Source organism: Macaca mulatta, chromosome 1, assembly GCF_049350105.2.
Source record: "Macaca mulatta isolate MMU2019108-1 chromosome 1, T2T-MMU8v2.0, whole genome shotgun sequence".
Lineage (NCBI taxonomy): Eukaryota > Metazoa > Chordata > Mammalia > Primates > Cercopithecidae > Macaca > Macaca mulatta.
Window position 1 is genome coordinate 225,244,404 of NC_133406.1, and position 26,438 is coordinate 225,270,841.

The 26,438-nt window shown below is 51.5% G+C and overlaps 1 protein-coding gene across 11 annotated transcripts in view; it reads right to left on the reverse strand.

Moving 5' to 3' along the window:
• Positions 1-5,260: 5,260 nt before the first annotated feature.
• The window catches only part of FBLIM1 (filamin binding LIM protein 1), a 31,407-nt gene continuing 10,229 nt past the window's right edge, over positions 5,261-26,438 (reverse strand). For all 11 annotated transcript variants that reach the window (XM_077973474.1, XM_077973500.1, XM_077973498.1 and 8 more), the window contains 6 exons: positions 22,803-22,996; positions 21,755-21,857; positions 20,140-20,309; positions 15,615-15,793; positions 13,871-13,988; positions 5,261-7,297 (listed from right to left, as the gene is read on the reverse strand). In XM_077973474.1, the coding sequence (XP_077829600.1) occupies positions 7,184-7,297; positions 13,871-13,988; positions 15,615-15,793; positions 20,140-20,309; positions 21,755-21,857; positions 22,803-22,996 (878 nt within the window). In that variant the 3' untranslated portion in view covers positions 5,261-7,183. The remainder of the gene's footprint in view (positions 7,298-13,870; positions 13,989-15,614; positions 15,794-20,139; positions 20,310-21,754; positions 21,858-22,802; positions 22,997-26,438) is intronic.

Here is a 26,438-nt window from a genome sequence, read left to right on the forward strand (position 1 = left end):
CTCCAGTAGCTGGAACTACAGGTGCATGCCACCATGCCTGGCTATTTTTTGTAGAGACGGCGTTTTGCCATGTTGCCCAGGCTGGTCTTGAATTCCTGGGCCCCAGCGATTCGCCTGCCTTGGCCTCCCAAAGTGCTGGGGTTACAGGCATGAGCCACTTCGCCTGGCCTCCAGAATGCTATTCTCCTTCCCAGACTGAAACTCTGCCCCCATTAAACACTAAATCCTCATTTTTTTTTGAGACGGAGTCTCGCTCTGTAGCCCAGGCTGAAGTGCAGTGGCTGGATCTCAGCTCACTGCAAGCTCCGCCTCCCGGGTTTACGCCATTCTCCTGTCTCAGCCTCCTGAGTAGCTGGGACTACAGGCGCCCGCCACCTCGCCCGGCTAGTTTTTTGTATTTTTTAGTAGAGACGGGGTTTCACCATGTTAGCCAGGATGGTCTCGATCTCCTGACCTAGTGGTCCGCCCGTCTCGGCCTCCCAAAGTGCTGGGATTACAGGCTTGAGCCACCGCGCCCGGCCAACTCCTCATTCTTATTTTTCCCCAGTTCCTGGAAACCTCTGTTCTACGTTGTCTTTATTAATCTGACTAGATACTCATATAAGTGGAATCATACAGTATCTGTCCTTTTGTGTCTGCCTATTTCACTTAGCACAATGTTGTCAAGGTGTATTCACATTGTGGCACGTGTTGGAATGCCATCCTTTTTTTTTTTTTTTTTTTTTTGAGATAGTCTTGCTTTGTTGCCCAGGCTGGAGTGCAGTGGCACGATCTTGGTTCACACAACCTCCGCCTCCTGGGTTCAAGTGATTCTTCTGCCTCAGCCTCTCCAGTAGCTGGGACTACAGGCCTGTGCCACCATGCCCAGCTAATTTTTGTATTTTTAGTAGAGACGGGGTTTCACCATGTTGGCCAGGCTGGTCTTGAACTCCTGACCTCATGATCCGCCTGCCTTAGCCTCCCAAAGTGCTGGATTACAGGCGTGAGCCAGCGCTCCCGGCCTTTTTTTTTTTTTGAGATGGAGATCTTGCTCTGTCACCCAGGCTGGAATGTGGTGGCACGATCTCGGCTCGCTGCAACCTCTGCCTCCCCAGTTCAAGCGATTCTCCTGCCACAGCCTCCTGAGTAGCTAGGATTATAGGCGTGCGCTACCACACCTGACTAATGGCTAATTCTTGAATTTTTAGTAGAGACAGGATTTCACCATTTTGGTCAGTCTGGTCTTGAACTCCTGACCTCAAGTGATCCGCCTGCCTCGGCCTCCCAAAGTGCTAGGATTACAGATGTGAGCCACCGCACCCAGCCTGCCATCCTTTTTAAGGTTAGAGAATCTTCCATTGTCTGGATAGACCACATCTTGTCATCCATTCTTCTGTTCATGGACACTTGTTTCCTTCCCCCTTTTGGCTATTGTGAGTAATGCTGCCATGAACATGGATGCACAAATCTCTCTTTGAATCTAGAGAATATATTTTATCTCTGCCACTGAGTGTACCCAAAGGGAAGGGAAATCATCTTTGCCCAGGGTGTTCTAATTGTGTCTACACTTGGCAGGCGCCCTCCAAGTGAGACCAGAGAAAAGGATGAAAAGAGGGATGAAGGTTGGTTGGGAGGGTTGGGGTGGGAGAGGTGAACAAACACTATTGAACGCTCCCTAGAAGCATCACCTTATGGAATGATTTTTACAAGGGCAGCCCAAAAAACAGAGGCATCTCCTAGAATTTCATCCAGGTGTGTTTCTTCCAAACACACTCAAACAGAAGCATGCTAGGACATGAGGAATTACAACAAGGCCATATATATATATATGGGTTTTTTGTTGTTGTTGTTGTTTTTTGAGACAGAGTTTTGCTCTTGTTGCCCAGGCTGGAGTGCAATGACGTGATCTCGGCTCACAGCAACCTCAGCCTCCCAGGTTCAAGCGGTTCTCCTGCCTCAGCCTCCCAAGCAGCTGGGATTACAGGTGTGCACCACCACACCTGGTTAATTTTGTTTTTGGTTTTTTTTTTTTGAGACGGAGTCTCGCTCTGTAGCCCAGACTGGAGTGCAGTGGCGAGATCTCGGCTCACTGCAAGCTCCGCCTCCCGGGTTCATGCCATTCTCCTGCCTCAGTCTCCCGAGTAGCTGGGTCTACAGGCGCCCGCCACTACACCCAGCTAACTTTTTGTATTTTTAGTAGAGACAGTGTTTCACCATGTTAGCCAGGATGGTCTCGATCTCCTGACCTCATGATCTGCCCGCCTCGGCCTCCTAAAGTGCTGGATTACAGGCATGAGCCACAGTGCCTGGCCAAATTTTGTATTTTTTGTAGAGACAGGGTTTCTCCATGTTGGTCAGACTGGTCTCAAACTCCCAACCTCAGGTGATCCACCCGCCTCAGCCTCCCAAAGTGCTGGGATAATAGGTGTGAGCCACCGCACCTGGCCTAAGAAGGCTATATTTTAATGATAGGAGAAACCAAACCAAACCAAACTTGGTGACTAAGAGAAAGTGGCCCCTGAGAGCTGGAAGTTGGTCTGGCCTCGCAGCTGGGGTGTGGTGTGCTCCCAGTTCACCCACATGAGGAAAGGTCACTCTGTGACCGTGAGGAAGTGAGTCAAAGTCAAAAGGAACACCACTCAGCAGTTGTCCTGAACACGCATCTCAGGGCCACCCACACAAATGAGACTGTCCCCCTAACCTGTGCCGTGCTGCGTCGCTCCCAGTCACAGCTGTAGATATAAAGGGATCGAGCCACTCAACCATACAATCACCCTGCTTTCTGACAGCACACATCCAGAGCAAACCCACACTTCCTTAAATCTTTCTCCAGATCCGATACCAGCACTAACACCGCTTCTAGAGACACCCTGGCTTCCCCGTGCTGTGCGGCCTCCCTTGCCACAGCAAGCATGATAAACCCAGCTTCCTGGTGGTCAGATTTGACTGATAGGCACCAGCGCGACCATGGAGGGAGTGACAGCTAGAGAATTTAAGGGTTCACGAGATGGAGCCAGTGACTCACGAGCTCAGCTGAAATCTCTCAGCCTGATGCTTCTCTTTCTATCACAGCAACCCTCCATGATAGATTAGAACTGTTCCCACTTGACTGGGGTGGTGACTCATGCCTGTAATCCCAGCTATTTGGGAGGCCAAGGTGGGAGGATTGCTTGAGCCCAGGAGTTTGAGATCAGCCTGAGCAACATAGTGGGACTCCATCCCTGTTTATTTATTTATTTATTTTGAGACGGAGTTTTGCTCTTGTTGCCCAGCCTGGAGTGCAATGGCGCGATCTCAGTTCACTGTAACCTCTACCTCCCAAGTACAAGAGATTCTCCTGTCCCAGCCTCTCAAGTAGCTCATATTACAGGCATGTGCCACCAGGCCCACCTAATGTTTTTGTATTTAGTAGAGATGGGGTTTCACTACGTTAGTCAGGCTGGTCGCAAACTCCTGACCTCAGGTGATCTACTCGTCTTGGCCTCCCAAAGTGCTGGGATTACAGGCATGCACCACTGTGCCCGGACTCTATTTTTTTTTTTTTTTTTGAGATGGAGTCTAGCTCTGTCACCAGGCTGGAGTGCAATGGCGTGATCTCGGCTCACTGCAACCTCTACCTCTCAGATTCAAGGGATTCTCCTGCCTCAGCCTCCCGAGTAGCTGGGACTACAGGTGCGTACCACCATGCCCAGCTAATTTTTTGTATTTTTAGTAAAGACGGGGTTTCACCATGTTGGCCAGGATGGTCTTGATCTCTTGATCTGGTGATCCACCTGCCTCAGCCTTCCAAAGTGTTAAAATTACAGGCGTGAGCCACCATGCCCAGCCTCTATTTTTATCATAATAAACTATATGTGTGTGTGTGTATATATATATGTTTTTTTGTTTGTTGTTTGTTTTTTTGAGATGGAGTCCTAGTCTATCACCCAGGCTGGAGTGCAGTGGTGCGATCTCGGCTCACTGCAACCTCTGCCGCCGAGGTTCAACCGATTCTCCTACCTCAGCCTCCCAAGTAGCTGGGATAACAGGCGTCTGCCATCATGCCTGGCTAATTTCTGTATTTTTGGTAGAGACGGGGTTTCACCATGTTGGCCAGGCTGGTCTTGAACTCCTGACCTTGTAATCTGCCTGCCTCGGCCTCCCAGAGTGTCGGGATTACAGGTGTGAGCCACTGCGCTCAGCCAATAAATACAATTTTTAAAATTGCTCCAGATAAGAACATCAAGCTGAGGGTTACTAACTTGTCCACGCTATTGAGTACAGAGATAGGTCTCAGATCTGGGTGGCCTGTCCCCAAGCCAGGGCTCTTTCAGGCCACCAACTCTCCCTCGGCCTGTGCTGACCAAGTGAGCCCAGGGGACCGTGTGCAAGCTTGCAAAGCGACAGCAGCCTGGTTTTGTGCAGGGGGCATGCCCTCGGCGAGAGTGGTCTTCTTTATTTTTGAGACAGGGTGTCACTCTGTCACCCAGGCTGGAGCGCAGTGGCAGTGGCACAATCGCGGCTCATTGCAGCCTCGACCTCCTGGGCTCAGGTGATCCTCTTACCTCAGCCTCCCAGGTAGCTGGGACTACAGGTGCACACTACTGTGCCTGGCTCGTTTTTCTTAGAGACAGGGTTTCGCCATGTTGCCATGACTGGTCTCAAACTCCTGAACTCAAGCCATCCACCCACCTCGGCCTCCCAAAGTGCTGGCACTGCACCCAGCCTGACTGTTGATTCTTATTTTGAATCAGTCTATCACCTAGGCTGGAGTGCAGTGTTGTGATCTCGGCTCACTTCAACCTCTGCCTCCCAGGTTCAAGAGATTCTCCTGCCTCAGCCTCCCAAGTAGCTGGGACTAGAGGCATGCACCACCATGCCCAGCCAATTTTTGTATTTTTAGTAGAGGCAGTGTTTCACCATGTTGGCCAGGCTGGTCTGAAACTCCTGGCCTCAAGTGACCGGCCCACCTCAGCTTCCCAAAGTGCTGGGATTACAGGCATTGGTCACCACGCCCAGCCTGAGTGTTCATTCTTAAAGCATTTGGCAGCTCTACTGAGGCCCCTGCAGCCAACCCCATTGGTGGTGGCCTGTGTCCAGGAGAAGCACACCGGTGAGTTGGCCAGCGCCAGCCTCTGGTGCTGGGGATGAGGCAGGGAAGGAGCCCCTCCGTCTGCTGAGCTGAGCCCCAGCACTCTTCAGACGCTCCTACCACAGCGAGCAGATGCCCAGCAAACATCTTTCTAGGGCTACCACCAAAGGCCAGCGTTCACCTGTGCGAGAGCTTATACGCAACACGGAAGAGCTTCTAACACGTATGCGTTTATTTTCATGTGTAAGAAGAAAAATGTAACTAGCACGTGAACATGACCGCATGATACATGGCTCAGCACAAGACTAAAGTCAGAAGTGAGTGAAAATAAAATAGCATGTTGATTTAAGTGAAAGAACAGAACAGGAGGTCTTTGGTTAGAACAATTGTGGAGGTGGCCTGTGAATGCAGTTCAGGACTCCCTGCTATAGGCTAAGGGTGAGATGCTGCCGTCTGGGCTGAAGCCCCTGGGGTTCTACAGAGAAGCCTGCCCAGTGCAGGGCCCCTGTGGCATTCTCGTGAGAGCCTATGGGACAGCAAGACCCCAGGGAGGAAAGCACATTCTGTTTAACTTGTCCAGGTGCTACAAAATGTCTTAGAAGTGATGAAGCAACAATGATGATTCTCCTTCAAAGGGAAGAAGAATCTTCCAGGTGTGGTCTTGAGGCGGCAGGGGTTACAAGACAGGCGGGGCTGCAGGGCCCAAGTGGGACTTGAGGTCATAACCAGGGGACTGAAGGGACACCTGTCCTGGCACCATCCTGGAGAAGTGCTCGTGTGTGTGTGAGGGAGAGGGGGTGCATGGCCCAAGTCAAGGATCAAGGAGGCACACTCGGTCCCCGCACCCTGTTCGCAGCACGTACCAGGCTCTCACCCCATGCCTGCTGACACACCGTAGCACCCGGGAGGTGCCAGAAGGCAGGTGGGGGGCTGCTGACATCCCCGGGTGTCTGTAGACCACCCTTTCCTCCTGGGCCTGGGCCCTGGCCCCACTTTGGCACCACACGTTCCAGAGTGGGGAAGTCCATGGCTGTGCCCCACTGGATCCCATTCCTGTACATGTGCAAACCAAGGCGAGGTGTTTGCTATTACGCTCCCCACTAAATCCAAAGAATGTTGGTTTCCATCATTTCAACCTCAATATTTTCAGAAAGTACTTTTTTTTTTTTTTTGGAGACGGAGTCTCGCTGTGTCGCTCAGGCTGGAGTACAGTGGTGCCATCTCAGTTCACTGCGACCTCCGCCTCCCCAGTTCAAGCAATTCACCTGCCTCGGCCTCCCCAGTAGCTGGGATTATAGGTGCGTGCCACCACACCCAGCTAATTTTTGTATTTTTAATAAAAACAGGGTTTCCCCATATTGGCCCAGGCTGGTCTCAAACTTCTGACCTCAAGTGATCTGCCTGCTTTGGCCTTCCAAAGTGCAGGGATTACAGGCATGAGCCACCACGCCCAGTCTAAAAAGCACTTTTTTTTTTGAGACAGAGTTTCCCTCTTGTCACCCAGGCTGCAGTGCAATCTCACTGCAACCTCTGCCTCCCAGGTTCAAGAGATTCTACTGCCTCAGCTTCCCTAGTAGCTGGGATTACAGGCACCTGCTACCATGCCCAGCTAGTTTTTGTATTTTTCGTAGAGACAGGGTTTCATCATGTTGGCCAGGCTGGTCTTTCCTGATCTCAAATGATCCACCCACCTTGGCCTCCCAAAGTGCTGAGATTACAAGCGTAAGCCACCCTGCCCAGCCTATAAAAAGCCCTTTTTAAGGAACCTTGGAGTTGTTCCTCAAATAGCTCAACCCTGCAAGCCAGGCTGGTCCCAGCACCCCTACCAGACAGCTAGTCAGTGAGAAGGGTCCAACTTCTCCCAGCTTTTCCCTGGAAGTGGAGTGGGGTCAGCAGGGAATTCTGGGGGTGACGCTCATGGTCCAGGAGCCTTCTGATGCCCAGAGGGTAGAGGAGGAGTGGAAGGCCTGGGGGTACTCAGCCCCACTGTATCCTGGACAGGCTAGGCCGACTTGCAGGCTGGTCCCCACGGAGGCTCAGAAGGAAAGTGTGCAAGAGCAGGTCAGGATGGAAAACTAAGTCAGGGAAGGGCCCCAGCCGGGGCTAGTGGTCCGTTCACTGCCCAGCAGGTACTCAGCAGCACCCCGCAGCACTCCGCTTCACGTGGCACGGCTTGCAGAAGAGACGGTTGTTCAGGGGGTAGCAGCCTTGGTCCGTGGGCTCAACAGACAGGAGGATCCTGCAGTCCTGAGGAGACAAAGACACATGTGGACCCGCCCTGGGCCTGGGCGCTGCCTGTACAGGGGAGGAACTCACTCCGTGTCTGCTGAATAAACCAACTACATGAGTGGACGTACTCCCTAAGCGGGAGGAAGGTGGATGCTCGTTGCTGCCCTCCCAACACCTGGGCCAGGTCTCCATCCGGGAAGATGAGACACAGGCACACAGGGAGGCTTTAATCGGAGAACTAAGGACACCTGAGGAAGTCCCCTGAGCGTTCAGGAAAAGCTGGGACTAGAAGGACCTTAATAACCCATTTATTATTTTTTAAAATGTGTTTTTATTATTTATTTTGAGACAGAGTCTTGCTCTGTTGCCCAGGCTGCAGTGCAGTGGCACGATCTCAGCTCATTGCAACCTCTGCCTTCCGGGTTCAAGTGATTCTCCTGCCTCCTGAGTAGCTGGGATTACAGGCATGCGCCACCACACCCAGCTAATTTTTGTATTTTTAGTAGAGACGCAGTTTTGCCACGTTGGTCAGGCTGGTCTTGAATTCCTGACCTCAAGTGATCCGCCCACCTTGGCTTCCCATGTTGGGATTACAGGTGTGAGCCACTGCGCCCAGCCTCAACAGTCCTTTTAGAACATAAGTTCTGCGAGACAGGAACCCTGTTTATGGCCAAGTCCCCAGCCCAGCCCACCCCAGCACTGGCAGCTATGGGTATCTGCTGATGAGTGTCTGGTCCAGTCCCTTCATTTCACAGGAGGGATACCAAGGTCCAGGGAGGAGTGGGCTCTGCCCCAGGTCACACAGCTGGTTCTGGAGCTAGGACCAGACCAGCACAAACATTAATATTTTCCTTTTCTTTTTCTTTTTTTATTGAGACAGAGTCTCACTCTGTCGCCCAGGCTGGAGTGCAGTGGCGCAATCTCGGCTCACTGGGAGCTCCGCCTCCCAGGTTCACACCATTCTCCTGCCTCAGCCTCCCGAGAAACTGGGACTACAGGTGCCCGCCAGCACACCCGGCTAATTTTTTTTTAAATTTTTTTATTTTTAGTAGAGACGGGGTTTCACCATGTTAGCCAGGATGGTCTTGATCTCCTGACCTTGTGATCCGCCCGCCTCGGCCTCCCAAAGTGTTGGGATTACAGGTGTGAGCCACCGTGCCCGGCCAACATTAATATTTTCTATTTTTCGAATCATCAAAGGATTTCAGAATGAGGAACACAGGGACTGGGACTCGGGGCCCAAACTCTACCAACATCACTGTTCTGCCCCAGAAACCTCACCTGGGCACATGCTGGAGAGTAACAGAGGGGACAATTTGTGCACAGAGACTTGGTTCTGGGCACCCTTTGGAAGCTGCATTGATCCCACAAAAGAGTCCTTACAGGGGGCCAGGCGCGGTGGCTTACCCCCATAAGCCTAGCACTTTGGGAGGCCGAGGCGGATGGATCAAGAAGTCAGGAGTTCGAGACCAGCCTGGCCAGCATGAGGAAACCCCACCTCTACGAAAAATATAAAAATTAGCTGGGCATGGTGGCGGGTGCTTGTAATCCCAGCTACTCATGAGGCTGAGGCAGGAGAATTGTTTGAACCCGGGAGGCGGAGGTTGCTGAGATCATGACATTGTACTCAAGCCTGGAAGACAGGGTGAGAGTCCGTCTCAAAAGAAAGAAAAAAAGAGTCCCTATAGGGACTACTTTGGGGTCACAGGTGGGCCTCCTGATGCAGTAGGGACCAGGGTCTGCAATCTGCCTTCCTCCATGGTCAGCTGGGTGAGGTGCTCCTATGTGTCTCCTCCCTGCAAGGCCACTTGGGTCTCTCAAGTGGACCACGGGCTACACAACTGCAGCATCTGTGCCACCTGTTTGGCATTGTAACACATGCTGGAGGGCCACATGAGACCCCTCCTAAATTAGAACCAACTGGAGAAAATACCTCATCTACCACCAAGTCTCACAACCTCTGTAAGGCAGCTGTGCGGTGGCTGAAACGTCACTGAACCCAGCCCACACAAGCACGGCTGGAACCCGTTTTCTGAGACTGTTTGCCTGTTTCCTTTTTTTTTTTTTTTTTTAAAGATAGGGTCTCGCTCTGTCACCCAGGCTAGAGTGCAGTGGCATGATCATGGCTCACTGCAGCCTCCACCTGCCAGGCTCAAGCAATCCTCCTGCCTCAGCTTCCAAAGTAGCTGTAACTACAGAAGGGTACAACCATGCCTGGCTAATGTTTTCAAATTTTTTGTAAGATGAGGTCTTACTGTGCAGGCTGGCTTTGAACTCCTGGGCTCAAGTGATCCTCCTGCCTCAGCCTCCCAAAGTGCTGGGATCATAGGTGTGAGCCACCACACCCCACCAGTTTCCCCATCTTAATGGGGACAATAAATCCCATCTCACAAGACTGTCACTAGGATTAAACAAGGTGATGTCAATGAAAGCATTTTATAAATTTAAAAATACTACCTACATATAAAAGCATTGTTATCCTTCCAACAATAGTCATAAATAATATGGACCCCAAAGCAAGTAGAAATGGTGAGATGTGGGTGTGGGCAGTGCATGGAAACCCACTTTCTTCTTAGGTAACAGTACTCAACTCCTTTCAGGCTGCTGTGTTTCAAGAGCCTCATTTTTTTTTTTTTTTTTTTGAGATGGAATCTTGCTCTATTGCCCAGGGTAGATGGCTAGAGTGCAGTGGCACAATCTCAGCTCACTGCAACCTCTGCCTCCTGGGTTCAAGCGATTCTCCTGCCTCAGCCTCCCAAGTAGTTGGGACTGCAGGCATGCGCCAGCATACCCAGCTAATTTTTTTTTTGAGACGGAGTCTTACTCTGTCGTCAGTGTGGAGCACAGTGGTGCAATCTCGGCCCACTGCAACCTCTGCCTCCTGGATTCAAGCAATTCTCCTGTCTCACCTTCCCGAGTAGCTGGGATTACAGACACACACCACCACACCCAGGTAATTTTTGTATTTTTAGTAGAGATGGGGTTTCACCATGTTGGCCAGGATGGTCTCCATCTCTTGACCTCGTGATCCGCCTGCCTCAGCCTCCCAAAGTGCTGGGATTACAGGAGTGAGCCACTGCACCTGGCCTAATTTTTGTATTTTTAGTAGAAACTGGGTTTCACCATGTTGGCCAGGCTGGTCTTGAACTCCTGAATGCAAGTGATCCATCCGCCTGGGCCTCCCGAAGTGCTGGGATTACCAGCATGAGCCACCGTGCCTGGTCAAGAAGCCTCATCTTCTGACACATAACTTCTGGAGTCCAAATGCTGACTTACTACACCACCCTTGGCCAAATCACCAAGACCACTGTGGGGATTTATTCACTTCCTGACTTCCTGGCTCAGGAAAGTGCCAGTCACTGCTGGACTCATTAGGACAATGGTGGGGATAACAGCATTTAAACTTCCTCATTGGGCTTTCAAAATGCACTATCAGCAGGACTTTGAACTATAACCAACAAAGACAATGTAATTACGCAGCAATTTATCAACTTCTCTACCCAGCTCCTTTGACAACCTCAGTGAAAATAGTCTTTGGGTCCCAGTATCTGTTTATATAAGTGGGAGTGAACAAGTGTTTCGAAATACTCATGGAGTAAGAGATCTGCTCTGGGGCTCTCCACTTAGGTCCCCCCCATAAAAGTTGCCACTTTGTCACCATCACCGGAGAAAACAGAAGCTTCAGTGACAAGGAGCCGGCAGTAGAAGGGGTGGGAGAGGATTTCTGAGCCTCCTCAGCAGGACTGACTACATAATTTGTAGGATCTTGGACAAAATTAAAATGTGGGACCCCTTGTTCAGAAATTAAGAATTTTGGCTGGGTGTAGTGGCTCACGCCACCCAGCACTTTGGGAGGCCAAGGTGGGCAGATCACTTGAGATCAGGAGTTTAACACCAGCCTGGTCAACATGGCGAAACCCTGTCTCTACTAAAAATACAAAAATTACCCAGGCACAGTAGTGCGAGCCTGTCATTCCAGCTACTCGGGAGGCTGAGGCAAGAGAGTTGCTTGAACCTGAGAGGCAGAGGTTGCAGTGAGCTGAGATAGTGCCACTGTACTCCAGCTTGGGGAACAAAGTGAGACTCAGTCTCTAAAAAAAAAAAAAGAAAAGAAAAAAAAAAACTAAGAATTTCAGGCTGTAGGTAGTGGCTCATGCATGTGATCTCAGCACTTTGGGAGGCCAAAGTGAGAGAATCGCTTGAGCCCAGGAGTTCAAGACCAGCCTGGGCAAATTTTTGTAGAGAAGTCATCTCTATAAAAATTTAAAAAATAAAAAAATTAGCTGGGTGCGGTGGTGGGCACCTGTACTTACAGCTACTCAGGATGCTAAGGTGAGAGAACTGCTTGAGCCCAAAATTTTAAGGCTACAGTGAGCTATGATTACACTACTGCACTCCAGCCTGACTCCAGTCTCTGTCTCTATTAAAAACAAAGGCCGGGCGCAGTGGCTCACGCCTGTAATCCCAGCACTTGGGGAGGCTGAGGCGGGCGGATCACGGGGTCATGAGATTGAGACCATCCTGGCTAATACAGTGAAATCCCATCTGTACTAAAAAATACCAAAAAAATTAGCCGGGTGTGGTGGCAGGTGCCTGTAGTCCCAGCTACTCGGGAGGCTGAGGCAGGGGAATGGCGTGAACCCGGGAGGCGGAGCTTGCAGTGAGCCGAGATCGCGCCACTGCACTCCAGCCTGGGTGACAGAGCGAGACTCCATCTCAAAAATAAATAAATAAAAATAAAAAAAAAAACAAACAAAAAAAAATCAAGACTTTAAAGAGAGCAATAGCAGAACTTTAAAGCTAGCATAGGACCCTTCTGATTGCCAAGTCGCGTGTGACGACACCTGGGCCCTTCTTCCTGGGACAACTGCACCAGTTTCTAATCAGCTCGCCCATCTCAGCCTGACCCCTCTCTGCAGCCTAAAGTCCAGACTCTCTAGTCTGGCACTGCAGCCCTTTCCTTCACTCTGGCCTAAACATTAACCATAACCCCAGCCCTCTACACTCCAGTCACATCTACAGACTTCCACTTCTGGCCGGGAGCAGTGGCTCATGCCTGTAATCCCAGCACTCTGGAAAAAAGCTGATTTCTACATTCTCTTGCCTGGCACCCGGAAAAGGTACGTGGTGTAGATCTGTCCAGCATCCTCTTCTCCCTTCCTCCGGTTATAGCAACCCCTCTTTTTTTATGTGGTTCTGCCTCCCTGGCCCCAGGGGTTATCAATCCTAGCACCCAGCCACAGTGACTGGCCCTGAATGGGCATGTGACCCTAGCTGGGGTGATTAGAGGCCTTCTAGGGACAGTCTGGCTTCCCTGGATGTGGTGTGCTCTGTCTTTCCCCTAGGGTTTCTAAGCCGGGGAGATGTAAACCTGGGCCACCTCTGCCCATGCACTGTGCCCCACCTCCCCACAGAGAAGGCCAGCCCACAGGCAGCAAAAATGAAGCAAACACATAAAAAAGGCAGAGCCAAGAGATGGAAAAGAGGCTGGGAGCGTTGGCTCATGCCTGTAATCCCAGCACATTGGGAGGTGGAGTGGACGGATCACCTGAGACCCACCTGGCCAACATGGTGAAACCCCATCTCTACTAAAAATACAGAAACTAGCCAGGTGCGGTGGTGCATGCCTGTAATTCTAGCTACTTGGGAGGCTGAGGCAGGAGAATTGCTGAACCCAAAAGGCGGAGGTTGCAGTGAGCTGAGATCATACCACTTCACTCCAGCCTGGCAACAAAAGTAAGACTATCTTCAAAAAAAAAAAAAAGAAAGAAAGAAAGAAAAGAAAGAAAAGAAAGAAGAAAGAAAGAAAGAAAGAAAGGAAGGAAGGAAGGAAGGAAGGAAGGAAGGAAGGAAGGAAGGAAGGAAGGAAAGGAAGGAAAGGAAAGAAAGGAAAGAAAGGAAAGAAAGGAAAGAAAGGAAAGAAAGGAAAGAAAGGAAAGAAAGGAAAGAAAGGAAAGAAAGGAAAGAAAGGAAGAAAGAAAGAAAGATGGAGAGAGTCCTGATGCCATCACTCAATACCATCAGTGTTCCCACCACCATTAGCCAACAGATTCTCTTTTTTGTAGAAAGCAACTTGAGTTTGGTTTCTTTTTTTTTTTTTTTTTGAGACAGAGTCTTGCTCTGTCACCCAGGCTGGAGTGCAGTGGCGCGATCTCGGCTCACTGCAAGCTCCGCCTCCCAGGTTCATGCCATTCTCCTGCCTCAGCCTCCCGAGTAGCTGGGACTACAGGCGCCCGCCACCGCGCCCGGCTGATTTTTTTTTGTATTTTTGGTAGAGACGGGGTTTCACCGTGTTAGCCAGGATGGTCTCAATCTCCTGACCTCGTGATCCACCCGCCTCGGCCTCCCAAAGTGCTGGGATTACAGGCGTGAGCCACCGCGCCCAGCCCCGAGTTTGGTTTCTTATCATTAACGCGAAGAGTTGATAATAGACTATAGTTGTATTTCCAGCATCTTTTGTTTCTCCTACTGGACAGTGAGCAATTTGAGAGTATAGCCCCCACCCTGACCTGTCCCCATGTCCAAGCAACCCAGCCAAGGGCCTGGCAATGCAGCGATGGAATATTATTAAACCACCTGGGCTCTACTCACCTCACACCTATAGCAATTTTCATGGAAGTTTCTTCCCATGCACTCGATTTTGAAGGCATCTTTCCCATCCCGAGGAATGATGGGATTTTCACAGATGCTGCAGACGGGGGCGAATTTCCTAGAAGCAAAGAAACCCATGCTTGGGAGGCGTTCATGCCACAACCACATAAATTAATTAGCTGTCAGAACTCGGGCTGGCTGGTGTTCACCTCCTGAGCAATTTCAGTCCCGTTGCTATGGGACTGCACTAGCAGCTATAAGCAGAGATGTCTATTTCTTCCTGGCAGGAGCAGGTGGAGAGACCTGTGTAATGAGACCTGGTTTCCCAGCATCACTGGAGATTGCCTGAATTGAGAACTGTGTTCAGTGGGGCTGGGACCCATCTCATCTGTCTTTTTTTTTTTTTTTGAGACGGAGTTTTTTGGCTCTTGTCACCCAGGCTGGAGTGCAATGGCACAATCTCCGCTCACTGCAACCTCCGCCTCCCAGGTTCAAGCGATTCTCCTACCTCAGCCTCCTGAGCAGCTGGGACTACAGGCAGGCGCTACTATGCCCAGCTAATTTTTGCATTTTGAGTAGCGACCACAGGGTTTCACCATGTTGGTCAGGCTGGTCTTGAACTCCTGACCTCGTGATCCGAACCACCTTGGCCTCCCAAAGTGCTGGGATTACAGGTGTGAGCCGCTGTGCCCAGCCAGTACTTCTTTCTTAAGAGGCACATCTGTCTCTCCCCTTGAGTGGTGAGCAACTCATGGGCAGGGATTGAGTCCAACAGATGTGTCCCCACTGCGTCATTCAGCTCCAAGGGCAGACCTAGAGGTCTGGGGTTTCAGAGCAGGGCCCAAAAGTCAGGTCCTTGGGGATGTGCATACTTACCAAGAGTTTCAATACTTACCTGTGGAGAGACTTTGGGTACTTAGCTGCTGTGTGCCTTGGTTGGTAAAACAGAACCCTTAATAGTACCTGCCTGTGACATTATATATATTTTTTAGTTTTTTGCTTTGTTTTGCTTGAGATGGAGTCTAGCTCTGTCGCCCAGGCTGGAGTGCAGTGGCACGATCTCAGCTCACTGTAAGCTCCGCCTTCCGGGTTCACGCCATTCTCCTGCCTCGGCCTCCTGAGTAGCTGGGACTACAGGCGCCCGCCACCAGGCCTGGCTAATTTTTTTTGTATTGTTAGTAGAGATGGGGTTTCACCGTGTTAGCTAGGATGGTCTCAATCTCCTGAACTCGTGATCCACCCTCCTCAGTCTCCCAAAATGCTGGGATTATGGGCATGAGCACTGTGCCCAGTCCAGCCCTGTAATATTCTTTTTTTTTTTTTTTTTGAGACGGAGTCTCGCTCTGTCGCCCAGGCTGGAGTGTAGTGACCGGATCTCAGCTCACTGCAAGCTCCGCCTCCCGGGTTCACGCCATTCTCCTGCCTCAGCCTCCTGAGTAGCTGGGACTACAGGCGCCCGCCACCTCGCCCGGCTAGTTTTTTTTGTATTTTTTAGTAGAGACGGGGTTTCACCATGTTAGCCAGGATGGTCTCGATCTCCTGACCTCGTGATCCACCCGTCTCGGCCTCCCAAAGTGCTGGGATTACAGGCTTGAGCCACCGCGCCCGGCCTGTAATATTCTTTATAATAAACCAGTAGACAGGAAACTCTGGCCCAGCACCCAGGACTCAGGCTCGGCTCCTTCATCCTGCTTGGATCTCACCCTGTCCCTGCACCCCACCTGGTGCCAAACCCCTCTCGTACCTGTAGAAGTCATCCAGGCAGTACACCTCGTTCTGGCTGCCCAGGGCAAAGCTCTCATCCCCAATGCACCGGGCGCAGGTCACACACGTGAAGCAGGAGGGGTGGAAGGCCTGGCCCAGGGCCCTGATGATGTGGTCCTGGACCACTTCGCCACACTTGCCGCACTTCTCCAACGTGTCCTGGGACAGAGGCCACTGTCAGAGTCATCCACGGCACACCCAGTCCAACCCACAAGGGTCTCTTCTTCTGGGAGGCTGCCCTCGGGGGCCCAGGAATTGGGAAGTACAGGAGAGGCCTGCAGACAACCTGTAACTATTGCCCAAAACCTCCACCATTGCTTATAACAAATTGAGCTTAGCCTTGCATCCTTGGCTTACTGTAAGGAATACTGCCCTGATGCCCTGATGCTATGACTGCATTTCTTGTTACTGGGATATGTTTAAGGTCAGGGTTCAAAGAGCTCATAGGAGAAACTTCGCTTAAACCTCAGGGTCAGGAAAAGGAATTCTCAGGAGAATTGGGTGCTTTTATCATATAGACAAGAAGCCTTGAAATTCTTTCCCTTTTCCATTTGGCCACTTGGAAGCTCAGAGCCAAATTCCACATTTCATATTTCGAAACCATTATAGGGCTTTTTTGTTGTTATTTGGTTTTTGTTTTGTTTTGGGACAAAGTCTCACTCTGTTACTGAGGCTGGAGTGCAGTGCCCCAATCTCAGCTCACTGCATCCTCTACATGAGGTTCAAGTGATTCTCATGCCTCAGCCTCCTGAGTAGCTGGAACTACAGGTGCATGTTACCACGCCTGGCTAATTTTTTGTATTTTTTGTAGACATGGTGTTCCACTATGTTGGCCAGGCTGGTTTCGAACTCCTGACCTCAAGTGATCGACCTGCCTTAGCCTCCCAAAGTGCTGGGATTATAGGCGTGAGCCTCCCTGTCTGGCATCCTCACACACGGTGGGTCGTAACATTCCCTTTGATCTCGTCTCACTTTCTATTTTGATTTTCCTTCTGTTTGGATGCCTTTATTTTACATATCATAGTATTATTGCAGTCTTTTACAAATTGTTTTACTGTTGGAAGAACACTTAACATGAGATCTACCTTTTTTTTTTTCCTGAGGCGGAGTTTCGCTCTTGTCACCCAGGTTGAAGTGCAATGGTGCAATCTTGGCTCACCACAACCTCGCCTCCTGGGTTAAAGCAAATCTCCTGCCTCAGCCTCCCAAGTAGCTGGGATTACAGACATGCGCCAACACCCAGGCTAATTTTTTGTATTTTTAGTAGAGACGGGGTTTCTCCATGTTGGCCAGGCTGCTCTTGAACTCCTGACCTCAGGTGATCCGCCTGCCTCGGCCTCCCAAAGTGCTGGGATTACAGGCATGAGCCACTGTGCCCAGGCTTTTTCTTTTTTTTGAGATGGAGTCTTGCTCTGTCGCCCAGACTGGAATGCAGTGGTGTGATCTTGACTCACTGCAGCCTCCGCCTCCTGGGTTCAAGCAATTCTCCTGCCTCAGCCTCCGGAGTAGCTGGTATTACAGGCATGCACCACTGTGCCTGGCTAGTTTTTGTATTTTTAGTAGAGACAGGGTTTTTCCATTTTGGTCAGGCTGGTCTCGAACTCCTTACCTCAGGTGATCTGCCTGCCTCGGCCTGGCATGAGCCACGGCACCCAGCCAGTTAATATAATTTTATATGACGCCTTTAAGAAGAAATGTGCCAGGCAAGGTGGCTTATGCCTGTAATCCCTGGACTTTGGGAGGCCAAGGCAGGTGGATCTCCTGAGGTCAGGAGTTCCAGACAAGCCTGGCCAATCCAACATGGTGAAAACCCCTGTCTCTACTAAAAATACAAAAAACAAAAAAACAAAAAAAACCAACCAACCAACAAACAAAAAAACCAGCTGGGCATGGTGGTAGGCACCTGTAATCCCAGCTACTTGGGAAGCTGAGGCGGGAGAATCACGTGGAATTTTTCAGTGTACCTATATCATTGCGGTCTATAGGTATACATGCATTCTCTTTAAAAACACGTTTTAATAAAAAATAACTATTTTAAAATAGAGGTGGAGTCTTGCCATGTTGTCCAGGCTGGTCTCGAACTCCTGACCTCAAGTAATCCTCCCACCTCAGCCTCCTGAAGTGCTGAGATTGCAGGTGTGAGCCACCGCGCCTGGCTGGTATATATGCATTCATAGAAGCTGCCTCAAATTCCTCCTGGAATAAGGAGCAATGATAAAGAGATACCTGAGGCAGGGCAGCGGGCCTCCCTCTAGCCTTTCCACCTTTTCTCCTGGACATGCTGTCTCTCCTTCCTGGCTGTGCTCCTGTGCATTTTACCTTGACGCCACCTGGACAGATGTAGGGGCATCTCCCACTCCCACCCTCCCTCTCATGGGCACGGCCCTTCTCTCCCCAGCACACTGATCAAGTCTTCCTCTTGGCTGCTTTCAGCTAGACACCCCTCCTCACCCCTCCTCCCCCAGTGTCTCACCCCTGAGGGACACTCCCCCATCATATTGATGGGGTCACAGGGACACGGCAGGGAGGGCCTGGCTCCTCTCTCCTCCCACAGTGCCTCACTGGTGGTGAGCCTGGGATTGGATTGTTTGGATTCTTCCGGACAGTCTCAGCTCCAAATACTCTAAGCCCTCAAATCAGCCGTTTTCAAACTTCTATATGCATGAGAATCACCTGAGACACTTGCTCAAAATGCTGATTTCCAGGTGTGGCCTATACACATACCCAGGGGATGTGACTGTGGGTGGTCGCCACCCTTGACATGCCACCACAAACCATCCAAGAGTTAGAAATTCCAGTATGCTGGCATCCCAACTGGCTCTCCCAGATGGCACTTGGTACCCGGAAGCAACACAGATTCCGTGAGATCAAACATTGGAACCTTGTGGCTCTAGGGGAGATGGTGGCAAGACTGATGGCAGCCTCCAGAGCCACATGGGTGTGGAGTAGAATCCCAGCTGCTTGGCCATCTTATGTGACCTCGTGTGGTAGCTAAGAGATGCCCCCAAAGATATTCAGGTCCTTATCTCTGGACCCCGTGAATGTTACCTTGCCCGGAAAAAGAGGCTTTCAGATGGGATAAGTTAAGGATCTTTTTTTTTTTTGAGATGGAGTCTCACTCTGTCCCCCAGGCTGGAGTGCAGTGGCACGATCTCGGCTCACTACAACCTCCACCTCCCGGGTTCACGCCATTCTCCTGCCTCAGCCTCCCGAGTAGCTGGGACTACAGGCGCCCGCCACCACGCCCAGTTAATTTTTTATATTTTTAGTAGAGATGGGGTTTCACCATGGTCTCGATCTCCTGACCTCGTGATCCCCGTCTCGGCCTCCCAAAGTGCTGGGATTATAGGCGTGAGCCACTGCGCCCAGCCAAGTTAAGGATCTTAAGATGGGGGAGATTATCCTGATTATCCAGGTGAGTCCTAAATGCTATCACAGTGTCCCTGTAACTTGACACAGAGGTGGCAATAGGGCCGCTGAAGCGGGATGCTACACTGCTGGCTTTGATGGCAGAGGAAGGAGTCAAGAAGAATGCAGCTTCAGAAACTGCAAAAGGGGCCGAGTGCAGTGGCTCACACCTGTAATCCCAGCAGTTTGGGAGGCTGAGAGGGTGGATCCCTTGAAGTCAGGAGTTTGAGACCAGCCTGGCCAAAGTGGTAAAACCCCATCTCTACTAAAAATACAAAAATTAGTCGGGCACGGTGGCAGGCACCTGTAGTCCCAGCTACTCGGGAGGCTGAGACATGGGAATCGCTTGAACCTGGGATGCAGAGGTTACAGTGATCCGAGATTGCACGACTGCACTCCAGTCTGGATGACAGAATGAGTCTCTATCTCAAAAAAAAAAAAAAAAAAAAGAGGCTGGGTGCGGTGGCTCAGGCCTGTAATCCCAGCACTTTGGGAGGCCGAGGCCGGTGGATCACGACGTCAGGAATTCAAGACCAGCCTGGCCAAGATGGTGAAACCCCATCTCTATGAAAAATACAAAAATTAGCCAGGTGCGGTGGCAGGTGCCTGTAATCCCAGCTACTCAGGAGGCCGAGGCAGAAGAATCCCTTGAACCTGGGTGGCAGAGGTTGCAGTGAGACGAGATCATGCTACTGCACTCCAGCCTAGGCGATAGAGTCAGACTCCGTCCCCCACCCCAAAAAAGAACTAAAAAAAAGAAATTGCAAAAGGCAGAGATGTGGGTTCTCCCTCAAGCCTGCAGACAGCACAACACCTTGGTTTTGGCCCAGTGAAGCTGATATTGGACTTCTGACCTCCAGAACCGGGATAGAATAAACGTGTATTGTTGGAAGTCACCAAGGTTGTGATCTCTTAAAGGCAGCCCTAGGAAACTAATCGCCTTCACTGGGCTCCCTCTTTCTGAGCCTCAGTTTCCTCATCTGTGAAAGGGGTCAATAGTGCCTACTTCCCAGGATTGTATGGGGAATGAAATGATATAACATATTCTAAGTGCTCAGCTCAGTGCCTGGCACCCAGAGGTCTGCTGTAGGGGTTACCTGGTAGCAGGGTTCGCAGAGGGGTCGCCCATCCTTCTGGTAGAAGCTCTGTCCAGCCAGCTGGCGGCGGCAGGTGCGGCATGTAAAGCACTGGGCATGGTACTGCCTTTTCATGGCCTCCACAGCCAGCTCTCGGGGGGACACGGTCTTGTGGCAGAAGGCACAGATGTCTGGGGTAGGGAAGACACAGGCCATTACTAGCCCAGCCTGCGAGGACTGTACCCAGGCACCACCCAGAACATGCCCAGGGTACCTGAGGCTCTGTCTCAAACCCTGTAAATTCCTCAAATGACAAATACAGAGGGTCATGAGGAGCATTAAAAAGGAATCTGAGTCAGGTGTGGTGGCTCATGCCTGTAATGCCAGCACTTTGGGAGGCCAAGGTGAGCGGATCACTTGAGGCCAGGAGTTCTAGACCAGCCTAGCCAACATGGTGAAATCCCATCTCTACTAAAAATACAAAAATTAGCTGGGTGTAGTGGCATGCCCCTGTAGTCCCAGCTACTCATGGGGCTGAGGCAGGAGACTCACTTGAACCTAGGAGGTGGAGGTTGCAGTGAGCCGAGATCGTGCCACTGCACTCCAGTCTGGGTGACAGAGCGAGACTCTATTTCAGAAAAAAACAACAACAAAAAAGGAATTCTGGACAGCAGTTTCAGGACAAAGGGATTGTTGGCTGCCTTGACCTCCCAAAGTGCTGGGATTACAGGCATGAGCCACTATGCCCAGCCAGGAGCCACTTTATTTTATTTTATTTATTTGTTTTTGAGACGGAGGCTCACTCTGTCACCCAGGCTGGAGTGCAGTGGCACAATCTCGGCTCACTGCAACCTCTGCCTCCCGGGTTCAAGCAGTTCTCCTGCCTTGGCCTCCCAAGTGGCTGAGATTACAGGCACACACCACCACGCCCAGCTAATTTTCATATTTTTAGTAGAGACAGCGTTTCACCATGTTGGCCAGGCAGGTCTTGAACTCCTGACCTCAGGTAATCCACCTGCCTCAGCCTCCCAAAGTGCTGGGATTATAGGTGTGAGCCACCACGCCCGGCCAAGAGCCACTTTATATTCTGATATGTGACCAGCTCTGAGATGTACGAAGGAAAGAAAGTGAACAGCAGACGGGCCTAGTTTGCTGCTTATGGAAAAATGGGGGGAGGGAGTGGGTAGACACATATTTGTATTTGCTCGTATGTGCACAGTGTCTTTGGCAGGATACGTGAGAGCTCAATGACAGAGGACGCCCATTGGGAAGGAAACCGGGTGGTAAGGGGATGGGGCAGGTTGCAGGCTTCTCACTGTGTCCCCACTCGTGCTGTTTATTTTGCACCGTGTGAGGGCATTAGGTATTCAGAAAATAAAATAATGAGACAAAATTTCAAGACATTTTTGTTATCGTAGCAAACTGTGCAGACTAACATTTTAAATAGAATTTAGGTATAAAGGGGAAAAGGCTAAGGCAACACAAATTACATGGATGCCCACCTACAAAGTCCATCATTATAACATGAGCTGGGGTGGGGATGGGAAGGGGCGTCCTCACTCTCCTGGTTTCAACCTGGAAGCCCATGCTGGCCCCATGAGATGCCCCCAGAATCCTCCCAGCCCCGTGCACCCACCTGTGGACGCCTCTTTCTCAACAGGTTCTGCTGGGGGAGGTGGCAGCTCTTCCTCCACGGGCCTGAGGGGACCAGGCTGGACTGAAGGTCCCTCCGCTGGGGCCTGTGGGGATGCAGACAGGGAGTCACCCAGTGGGGACCCCAGGCAACCCTCCCAGCTCTGCTCCTCTTCTGGGTGGCAACGGGTGCAATTAGCCACATTGCACTGAGAAGGAAACCGAGGCCCAGGGAAGCAAGGGACCTGCCTAAGTCTCTCAGCAGGAAGGTTGTAGTGGCAGCTGACTGGGGTCCCTTGATCAGCCACTGCTCCTCATCCTACTTAGGACTTTTCTGCAACCAGGCTTCCCCGTGGATGCTGGACTGAAGTGGACTAAGCCCTTGGCCTGTGATGCCCCCCATTTCTACACAACCTCTGTTAAGGGCCCAGGGTTAAAAAAACAGGTTCCTGGCCAGGCGCAGTGGCTCACACCTGTAATTCCAGCACTTTGGGAGGCCCAGCTGGGTGGATCACCTGAGGTGAGTAGTTCGAGACCAGCCTGACCAACATGGTGAAACCCCACCTCTACAAAAAGTACAAAAATTAGCCAGGCATGGTGCGGGTGCCTGTAATTCCAGCTACTCAGGAAGCTGTGGCAGGAGAATCGCCTTGAACCTGGGAAGCGGAGGCTGCAGTGAGCCAAGATCATGCCACTGCACTCCAGCCTGGGCGACAGAGCGAGACTCCATCTCAAAACCAACCAACCAAACAAAAACCAAGTTTCCTGTGCAGCCTAAGGGATTTACGTCAGACTCAGGAAAATGTCTTCCTCAGAGCTGAAGCGTGTGTCTGCGGCGGGTGGAGCGGGGAGGCAGTGGCAGCCCTCTCCAGGGACCATGAAACGCTTAACCAATTTTTACCTGCTGAATAGGGACTTCTGAGAGCTTCAAAGACAGACTGCCCTCGAGCAGAAGAATGCACCAGACAAAGTCCAGGTTTAGAACCCCTGAATGCCCAGACTCCCCGTCCCTCAACCCAGGAGACCAAGGGATTTGCTGGGGAGGGCAGTACCTGTGGTGGGGGCGGAGGCGGGGGTGGGGACAGGTGCAGCTGCTGTAAGTCTGCAATGAGTGAGGTCCCCATTGGAGCAGGAGCCTCCTCTTCAGAAGGTAGGAGCACCGGAGGGGGCGGTGGAGGGGGCGGGAGGAGGTCCAGGTCAGGAAGCACATCCTCACCATCCAGGACAGGAGGAGGGGGTGGGCATCCTGCAATGGGGGAGGAGAGAGGGCTGGTCAGAGCCTCCCAGGTGGACCGGGGAGGGTTTTACTTACCCACATGGGCACAGGGAGGGTAGCCGAGGGCTCGGGTTGGGGTCACCCCGGCCTGGGTTCCATCTCTAACTCTGCCACTGATTTGCTGTGTGTCCTTAGGCAAGAAACTTAATCTTAGGCCAGGAATGGTGGCTCATGCCTATAACCTCAGCACTTTGGGAGGCCGAGGTAGGCACTTTGCTTGAACCCAGAAGTTCAAGAGCAGCCTGGGCAACATAGTGAAACCTCAACTCTACTAAAAATAAAAAAAAAAAATGTAGCCAGACATGGCGGCACAGGCCTATAATCCCAGCTACTTGGGAGGCTGACATGGGAGGATCACTTAAGCCCAAGAGGTTGAGGCTGCAGTGAGCTTAGATCACACCACTGCACTTCAGCCTGGGAGACAGAGCCAGACCCTGTCTCAAAAAAAAAAAAAAAAAAGGCCAGGTGCAGTGGCTCATGCCTGTAATCCCAGCACTTTGCGGGGCTGAGGCAGGCGGATCACCTGAGGTTGGAAGTTTGAGACCAGCCTGACCAACATGGAGAAACCCCGCGTCTACTAAAAATACAAAATTAGCAGGGTGTGGTGGCGCATGCCTATAATCCCAGCTACCGAGGAGGCTGAGGCAGGAGATTCGCTTGAACCCAGGAGGCAGAGGTTGCCGTGAGCTGAGATTGCACCACTGCACTCCAGCCTGGGCAACAAGAGCAAAACACCATCTTAAAAAAAAAAAAAAAAATTAGGCTGGGTGTGGTGGCTCACGCCTATAATCCCACCACTTTGGGAGGCTGAGGCGGGCAGATCACCTGAGGCCAGGAGTTTGAGACCAGCCTGGCAACCATGGTGAAACCCCATCTCTACTAAAAACGCAAAAATTAGCTGGGTGTGGTGGTGGGCGCCTGTAGTCCCAGCTACTCAGGAGGCTGAGATAGAAGAATGGCGTGAACCCGGAAGGCGGAACTTGCAGTGAGCCGAGATCACGCCACTGCACTCCTGCCTGGGCGACAGAGCGAGACTTTGTCTCAAAATATACATATATATATACACACACACAAAAATTAGCTAGGCTTGGTGGTGAGAGTTTGCAGTCCCAGCTCCTTGGGATGCTGAGGTGGGAGGATTGCTTGAGCGAGGGAGGTTGAGGGTACAGTTAGCTGTGATCACGCCACTGCACTGCACTCCAGCTTGGGTGACAGAACAAGATCCTATCTTGGAAAAAATAAAAAAAGAAATGCAAATTATGGGGCCCCACGGCAGATCTGCTGAATCAAGAAATACCTGGGGCGGGACCCAGCAGCTGTGCTGGAACGGACGGTGGCTGTGTTGGTACAGGCCCGGGTGACGCTGCTGCTGACTCAGCGGAAGTGTGAGAACCAGACCCCGATGAGCTCACGGAGTCAGGAACCAGGTGTTGGAGAGGTAGTGTAAGAGTGCTGTGGCCTCTCCCAGTGCCTGCCTCCCGGTGCAGGGCCCACAGGCTGTGATGGGCGGGCAGGAATTCAAGGGAGAAGCAGGGGGACCTGAGGCCCCAGGGCAGGTGGGAAGAAAGGGGGTCCCAGACCTGCTCGAGGATGACTCTGAGAGGACATGCACTAGGCAGACAGCAGATGGCAGGCAGCCTTCGGTGTAGACGGTTTCAAGCAGCTGGCAGCATCCCCAGGGCCTGGGGCCAGCCTTTGTGTCAGACCAGGCACATGACCAAGCTGGTCACCTAAAACTTACCTCACTTCAGGGAGACTGAACCCCAAGATCCCTGTGCTCTGTTTGAGGGTATCAAATTGGCAGACGAAACGGCCGGCCAGCCATGCTGACCAGTGACAGGCCAGTCCTTCCCAGGCAAGTTTGATCTTGTTCCCACACTCCCAAGATCCTCTTCCCATAATCCCAACAACCATGAAAATGCCCCGGAAATGCCAGGCGCCACTGCACTCCAGCCTGGGCAACAAGACCAAAACGCCATCTAAAAAAAAAAAAAAAAACTTAGTCTGGGTGTGGTGGCTCACGCCTGTCATCCCAGCACTTTCGGAGGCCGAGGCAGACGGATCACGAGGTCAGGAGGTCGAGACCATCCTGGCTAACACGGTAAAACCCCGTCTCTACAAAAAATACAAAAATTAGCTGGGTGTGTTGGTGGGCACCTGTAGTCCCAGCTACTGAGGAGGCTGAGACAGGAGAATGGCGTGATCCCGGGAGGCGAAGCTTGCAGTGAGCCGAGATCGTACCACTATACTCCAGCCTGGGCAACAGAGTGAGACTCTGTCTCAAAAAAAAAAAAAAAAAAAAAAAAAAAGAGAAAAGAAAAGAAAAAAAGAAAATGCCCCAGAAATTCTGACATCTAGTCTTATTATTTCCCAGACTTCCTTGCCCACCCAGAAGGGGCACATATTTTTGTTTCCAGTTGGATCCTATGTCCTGATGTGTGAATTTTGTCAAGATGGCCCTCCTATAAATCGAGGTAGCTGGGAGGAGCCTGTGTTCTTGGGATGCGAGATTAGGAAGGAAAGATCAACGTGGGAGTATCCGTCACAAGGAGGAAGCACGTTCCAGAAACATATGCGCACTCAAACCCACGTGGCCCCTTGTCTTGACCCCTTTCTGGCTTCCTGTAATCAGCACTTCCAACTGATCGCTAGCTGATTTCTATGACAGACAGGGCTGCCCCAGCCCTGCTCAAGGACAGCAAGACACCTGACTAGGCACCTGGAAGACTCCAGGGACTGCTACCCTGGGCTGGCCTCTTCCCTTTAGCATCTCAGCTGGTACCCTGTCAGATGATGACCCACCCCCTGCCCCAGGGCCCTGGGCTGTCACCCTTCCTCACTCCTGCCCCGCCCGACAGCTGAGACTTTCCACAGGAGACACAGGGAAGAGGACTGGAAGGTTCCCTGTCACCATGGCAACGGGGCCAGTCCGACCAGGCCCAAGGGAATGGAACACTCATTAGTGCTGTGTTCATTTTGTGACTGATGGTCACATCCACACACACATTTCCACTTTCCAGAAGAGGACCCTGAGGCCCAGAGCAAGGAGAGGGCTCACTCCGCTCATACAGCAAGAGAACAGCAAAGCCCAGGAGAAAACAAAGGCACTTTAAAAGACCCTTTACCCACCAAATTCCCTCCTGCCTCAGGGCCTCTGCACCGCCCCTCAGACTTCACCTCCCCCTGGCCAGCTCCATGCTGACATTCAGGTTTCAGCTGAAATGTCACCTCTTCAGAGAAGCCATCCTGAGCACCCTATGAAAAGCTGCCCCTCGGCGAGGCACAGTGGCTCACACCTGTAATCCTGGCACCTTGGGAGGTCGAGGCGGGCAGATCACCTGAGGTCAGGTGTTCGAGACCAGCCTGAACAACATGGCAAAACCCTGTCTCTACTAAAAATACAAAAATTAGC